Here is a 7,112-nt window from a genome sequence, read left to right as displayed (position 1 = left end):
GTATCATCCTTGTTTCTCAGAAACTCCCTGGAGGCGATGGGATTAAAACACCTAGTTTGTGCACTGTGTTCACCTGCACTGGGACAGGAACACGGAAGCCATTTTATTCCTGCCCCGGGTGGAGATTCTCTCTGTTTTACCCACAGTCGCAAAGTAAAAATTCAGGGTAAGCTTCCATTCCAGTCTGGAGTCTGTCAGCTCTGAGGCCCACCATCTAAGGGTCCCACCCTCCCCCCCCACAATTCACTCGGCCTCATGTAGCCCACCATCCCGCCTAACTTAAAGTCACCTCCTCGAGGGAACTGCAGTGTCCCAAAGCTCCAGGCTTCCTTGCTTCAGAGCATTTCCACTTGACTGCTCTCGTCTGGAACCTCCTCTCTTTCTCACCCCTTGTTGTAACTTGCCATTTATTTAGGTCTCAGAGTGTGTCTCACCGTCTTGACATGGCAGCAGCTCCTAGGCTCCGAAGGTCTATGGACAGTGGCTCAGTCTTCTTTTTCTTCCCATCCCCAGTTCTGCCACGGAGCCTTCCAAAGAGTAGCTGCTCAATTAATGGTTGGGAATAAGAGTGGCAACGATAAGGATGTCTACTTTATTACTGTTTAATTTCTCTCACAATCTTGAATAATCTAAGAAAACATCTTTCAGGTTTACAAAAAGAAGCACTAAAAGAATAAAACAAACCAAAAATGTACCACCACGTACGCTTTTTCTTTCCTTTTTTTACTTGACCCACATGATTTTACTGCCGAGTCTATTCACAGTTCCATGGAAATCCCTCTTCCATTGCTGTGTTTTCTTGTTCTAGGTCACAAAAAGGAATGGAAGGTTTCTAAATTTGTTTTATGAAATATGAAAACTTTAACTTGTACCTGATAAAAGTAATGAATATGCGATCCATACTGTCACCGGCAGAATGGCGATTTCCTGGGCTCTTGCCCTCCCAAAGAGGAAGAATTCAGTCGAGAGGCGTAGAGCAGTTTTAAGCAGCAAGAGTTCAGTTAAGCAGAGCAAAGGTACGCTCCCGAGAAAGCAGGAGAGCGGGCTGTCTGGAAACCAGAAGCAGCCCCGCGATGGGGTAGGGCTGTGTTTTGTAGAGTGGTGGTCCCTCCCTGTGTCCTGTGTTATTTGACTGACAAATCGATCAACAGCTTTAGGCTATATAACTTTCCTGCTAGTATGCAGGCACTTACCCATAAGCACCCAAGCAGAACCCATGGGGTGGGGCGGGGAAGCAAAAGCCGCAATGCTAAGTTATTACAAGTGAGGCGTAATGAACCCTGGGGTACCTCGAGTCACCTTGTAGGTCTTGGTGCGCCTGCGTCAACCTGTGCTGGCGGTTTTGTCTTGCTTGGTCCTGGTATGGCTGGAAACCTAGCAGTGGTCCTTGACCACGAGAGGGAGGATCTCTGGGCATGCTGCAACCACCAGTGTCCAGGTAGGGGAGGGAAAGGCGAACCGTCCAGGATGGGGCAGGCCCGCTCGTGTGTGACTCGCTCTCCTCACCTTGGCTCTGGGCACCCTCTTCAGATCCTGGGCATGAAACCCCTGCATCACGAGAGCTCGTGGCTGGGGCTCCCGGAGGCTCCTGGCGAGTGCCAGCAGCAGGGGAGCTCGGGGGCGGTACCCCGAGAAACAGAAGCGGGGGAGGAGGGCGACTCTTCCATCTCTTCTGCCGCCGCCTCCGCCGCCTCAGTGGCCTGGGCACCCTTGAGACTCTGAGTCTCCCCCCGGGCCTGGTGGCGTTTCTCGCGGCCATGGCGCTTGTTCCTCCGGCGCCGAGGCATGATGACACAGGTCAGGGCCAGCAGGCGGGAGTGTGGGCAGGAAGGCAGGCAACGAGGGCACCTGGGGGAGGGACAAGGAGATGCTGTGAGCACCTTCAGCGGGGAGATTCCTCCCTGGCTTTAACCAAGGCCGCCTCTGCAGGGTCCTGGAGGGCACTGCCCGAGGACCCACAGGGCTCCTGTTCTCCTGCTCAGCCTGTCCCCTGAGACCCCTGTGGCGGACGGTAGAGTGAGCCTTGGGCTACAGGCTGCCAGCCTACCTGAGTGTCACTGGGGTGACAGAAGGGGCTGCCAGTGGGACCTTCCGTGTCCTAGGGCGGGGAGTCTGCTCAGTTCATCTTCAGGATCTTTAGGTGGACGGCAGCCAGGGCCTGGGCTTCCTCCCCTCCGTTGCTCTGCAGTTGACACCTCAGTGGTCCCGGGGGCCCACGAGGAGGAAGCGAGTGGTGGCCCAGCTCACCGGCCTGACGGGGAGCACCGTGCTGACAGCTCTGTGGAGTCCTTTCTATCCTGGGATCACTGGGTCCTCAGTCCCTATTCAGTGCTCTCAGCTGGCTTCACGTAGGGCCTGGGACCCACCCTTCTGCCCTCTGATGGCTTTACCTTCAGGCTAAGGGTCTCACCTCCCTTAGACCTGATGTAAAGGAGCCTCGGCCCGACTGCCCTGTCCTGAGCCTTCAAGTGCTGAAAGCAGGGGCAAGGCTAGACTCTTTGTCGTCCCCACAGCTCAGCGGGTGGGGCATGTTCCCCTTAGTCGTCACTCAGGGTTCTCAGTTTGACCCCTGGGAAGGCCTGTGGCTCCTGTCTCTTTACCTGAGGACATGTGCTCATAGAAAGGCCCACCGCTCTCTGAGAGCCAACAGAAGAAAGTGAGGGTAGCCTGATGTCCCACGTCTACCTGTGGTCTCTGAAGGCAGGAAACTGGGGCCGGCAGATCCAGGCCTTGTTATGCTTGGCCGCGCCGGTCCTCACTCAGGCTCTTCCTCAGTTTGACTCCTGGGAAGACCTGTAATTTCTCCCTCTCTTCACCTATTACCGTCCCCACTTCTCTGTCACCCTGGGAGGAGTTAAGGGTTGCCTCTGCTCGGCCTGACATCTCTCGAGGCGTCTCCCAGGACTGACAGCAGGGGAGAGATGATGTGCTGCCCCCATTGTTATGGTTTTCATGCTCCACTCCAGCCTTAGGTCCTCACGCCAACTCCTAGCACAACCTGGAAATTTCCCCTGTGCTGAGTCAGCCAGCCTCGGAGCAAAGTCCTCACCACCCTGAGTCCCCAGAAGTAGAAGTCAGAGCAGGCCACGTGTAGCCACAGCTATTTCTGAGGGGCTTCTGAGGACTAACACAGAGGGCAAGATTCCCCGGGCTCCGCTCTTCTGGGGTTTGTGACCTCAATAGTCCTCACTCTGTCAGGATCTGGGACTCTTCCCTCTACCGACCTGAGTCCTCCAGAGCCGGAGGCAAGTGGGTGACACATGGAACTACCCCTGCCTGGGGCTTCCCCGGGCCGAAAGGGTGGTGGGGCTATGCGTTTGTTCCTCTCTCTTTTCGGTTGTGCGTTCCCCTTGGTCCTCACTCGGAGTCCTTACGCTGGCTCTTCCCGTGACCTAGAGAGGCCTGTGCTCTCATACTACAGCCTTTACTTCCCCGAGACCACCTAGGAGGTTGTGAGGGTTGCCTCACGTGGGCATGACTGCCTGTGGTCACTCATGGCCGACAGTAAGGGAGGGATTCTGTGGCGTCCCCGCTTTTATGATTTGGGTGGTTCCCTCAGTCCTCATGGTCCTCTGCTCGACTCTTGGCATGACCTGGAATTCCTCCCTGTGCTCCCCTGAGGCTGGCCCCTGAGACCAAGTGCCTCATCTACCTGAGACGCTCTAAAAGGAAAGGCGTGGGGCGCACCATGCCAACATTCCTGGATTTGCCAAGGGGAGGTATCCAGTGGCAGGGCTCTGCTCTAGGTGGAGTCCCTTTATCCTCATTTAGAGTCACTAGATTTCCAGTCTCTACTGAGTGAGGCTGTTCCCCATAGACCAAGGCCCTCGCCTCCCCGAGACCACCCCCAGTGGAAAGAGGGGGCAGGTCAGCCAGAAAGCTTTGTCCTGGGCCTCCTGGGGCTGACCTCAGGGGCGGGACTCTGCATTCTCCTCTGTTCTGGAGTGAGTGGTCCTCTTGCTCCTCATTCAGGGTCCTCATCGTGATGCCTGACCAGACCCAGGACTCCAGCCTCCACTCCCCTGAAGCTGTGCTCCTCAGCACAAAGGCATTACCTTCTTGGGAATTCTGAATTGGAAGTCAGGATGAACCAGATCTGTCCAAAGCTGTTGGGGTCTTCTGAGGAGCAGGACTTTACAAGGCCCCACTCTTCTGGAGTCAGTGGCCCCTCAGTCCTAACTCTGTTTTCTTACCTTGACTTCAGGTAGCATATGGGACTCCACCCTCCCTACTGTCTGTCTGCCAGCCTCAGGCCAAGGCTTTCACCTTCCTGAGACACCAGAAGGGGAGATAAGAGACCTATTCCCTGGCTACCCCTGCCGGGGGCCTCTGTGTGGTCCCCTTTGTTATGGGGAGTCCACTCATCGGCACCCAGTGTCCTCACCCTGAAGCAAATTAAGGCCTGTTAGGATCTCCTACTTGGGCAGAATTGGAGATGCTGCCACAAGACCAAGGAACTCACCTCCCTGAGAACCTCTCCACCCTTGCCCCGGAGGAAAAGAAGGGGTACCTTCAGACAGGCAGCTCTGCGCATGGCCACACAAGGGAGAAAGCAGGGTAGACTTTGTGGGGCCCCCTTCTGTTCTAAGGTCCTCACCTTGAGTAACTATCAGAGGCTGGGACTCCTCCCTCCACTGACCTGAGGACACAGCTCTTAAACCAAGGCTTTTATGTCCCTGAGAAACTTGAAGAGTAAATGAGGAGATGCTGATCTTTTCGGGGTATCTGACATTGCATATGTAGAAGACCCCATTGTCACCGAAAATTTTTCTTTTTATTCATACCATTCACTTATTCAGCGTTAATGTTACTGTATTCCAGAACAGTGCTTTGGGAACAGGGCCCCTTTCATCCCATGAGATACATTTTGGAGTGGTGAGAAGAAAAATGAATTAAAAGACGTAAGGTCTGGCTTAGGCTGGGAGGAGTGGAAGAGTGTAGGCTCTAGACTATTCCAGACCAGGGGACTAGACCCAGCAAGGTCACTTAATCAGTCTTGTGAACTTGAGACACCTGCAAGTTATTCACCTGTAAAGGGAGTCTGCTAAATCCTATCCTGCGTGAATGTTGGAATGTTATGTACTACATGTAAAGCAGTGGCATACTCATTACGCAATATTGGGTTTTTGATGAATGGCAGTTATGATATGATTATTATGAACCCCAAAGCACCACCCTCCCATCAGAGTTTATTTTTAATCCAGTAGGTAGCAGAGAATATGCAGTGCACTAGGTCAAAAGAAACAAATACTCACAAATGAGCTAAATCAGTCAAAGTATCTTTTATTTCTACCAAATGAAAGTTTAAAGGAAGTAAGGCAAACCACGAGTTAAATGGCTTTTACTCTCTGTTTTCTCCATTTTTTGTTCCTAAATATTTTCTGTGGTCGCCTTTCACATTTCCATGAAAATCTCTATTGCAGTGCCATGTTTTCTACTTCTGGATCATACAGAAAATATAGATGGTTCGTGAATTTCTTTTACATATACCAAAACTGTAACTTTAGAACTCTTTAAACAGCAATAAATATGCAAGGAATGTCATTCACGAATTCCTATTCTTAAGAAAACACACTATTAGAAGAAAAAAAACATTTGAAAAAACCTAAATCAATCAATCAATAATATATAGAAGTTACTAGTTTAAAACAGGAAGATAAATAAGATCTATACTTTGTTCCCTCCACCCCTACTACTCTGCACTATTTAGGAGCCTGACTGCTCCCTGCCAAAACAAAGTAAGCAAAGTGTCCACGGCCTCCCCCCCTACATCTGGGGCAGCTGTGGATCTTGGCTATGAAAGGGCCTCTGCCCGCAGCAGCAGCTGCAGCCCTGGCCGCGACTCTCAATCTTGCTCTCTCTTCCTCATCTTTCAGAGCCGCCTCATAGAGACCTGGTAAGGCACTGGGGATGGTACCAATGATCTTGGCCACAAACTCCAGCACTTTCATCTTGCTGGTTTCATGGTGGGCTCTCGGGCCCCACAGGAACTCATAGCGCGGAGGATCGCTGCCGGGCACCTGGCAGTAGGCCAGGTACTTCTGCTGCAAGAAATCTTTGCGGATGAACCTCGTGGGCTCCCCAAAGATCAAGTGCCTCCTCCCAGCATAGAAACCCAACGCATTGAGGAATTCCCAGAACTCCTCCTCGGTGGCACGGTTGCCCTTCGTGAAGATCATGCCCAGGAGAACCATCAGGAGACCGGACTTGGGCAGCCCCGAGTCATCACTCGGACTTCCCTCGCTGGGGAGGGCCATCTTGCTGATGAGGGCGTAGGAGTGATTGCTGGGGTCGACTTCCTTCAGCTCGAGGCCAAAGACCACCTCTACGATCGCAGAGGCTCTCCTGAGGATCTCAGGGAAGTGATTCCTGTACTTCCTGCTGAGAGTCTTCAGCAGTGCTGCCTGCAGGATGGGCTCCTTCGTCTTGTACTTCTCTAGCAGGAACCGCACGAATATTCTGGACTTCCTGGTCAGAGGATCTCTGCGACTGCTGCGAATGGAAGGTGCTGCCTGGGAGGTACCTGCACTTCTCTCATCTTGGCTCTGGGCACCTGCTTCAGATCCTGGGCATGAAACCTCTGCATCACGAGAGCTTGTGGCTGGGGCTCCCTGAGGCTCCTGGTGAGTGCCAGCAACAGGGGAGCTCGGGGGAGTACCCCAAGAAACAGAAGCGGGGGAGGGGGGCGACTCTTGTATCTCTTCCGCTGCCTCCTCAGTGGCCTGGGCACCCTTGAGACTCTGAGTCTCCCCCCGGGCCTGGTGGCGTTTCTCGCGGGCACGGCGCTTGCTCTTCTGGCCCCGAGGCATGATGACACAGGTCAGGGCCAGCAGGCGGGAGTGTGCGCAGGAAGGCAGGCAACGAGGGCACCTGGGGGAGGGACAAGGAGATGCTGTGAGCACCCTCAGCGGGGAGATTCCTCCCTGGCTTTAACCAAGGCCGCCTCTGCAGGGTCCTGGAGGGCACTGCCCGAGGACCCACAGGGCTCCTGTTCTCCTGCTCAGCCTGTCCCCTGAGACCCCTGTGGAGGACGGTGGAGTGAGCCTTGGGGCACAGCCAGCCAGCCCTGCCTGGGCGGTACGGGGGTGACAGTGGGGGCTGGCAGGGGAGGT

General features: G+C 53.9%; 1 protein-coding gene across 1 annotated transcript; it reads right to left on the bottom strand.

The window, feature by feature from the left end:
- Positions 1-1,553: 1,553 nt before the first annotated feature.
- Positions 1,554-6,809, bottom strand: LOC309978084 (melanoma-associated antigen B4-like; the record flags this gene model as incomplete). The annotated part of the gene is made up of 3 exons (XM_082864426.1): positions 1,554-1,848; positions 3,908-4,055; positions 5,771-6,809. The coding sequence occupies 3 exons, from the start codon at positions 6,807-6,809 to the stop codon at positions 1,554-1,556; spliced, it is 1,482 nt and encodes a 493-aa protein (XP_082720552.1).
- Between the last annotated feature and the right edge of the window lie 303 nt (positions 6,810-7,112).

This window comes from Leucopleurus acutus, assembly GCF_964270905.1.
Source record: "Leucopleurus acutus genome assembly, chromosome: X".
In the NCBI taxonomy this organism is placed as follows: Eukaryota; Metazoa; Chordata; class Mammalia; order Artiodactyla; family Delphinidae; genus Leucopleurus; species Leucopleurus acutus.
Note: the sequence above shows the minus strand (reverse complement) of the source record. Positions and strands in the feature narration are given on the sequence as shown.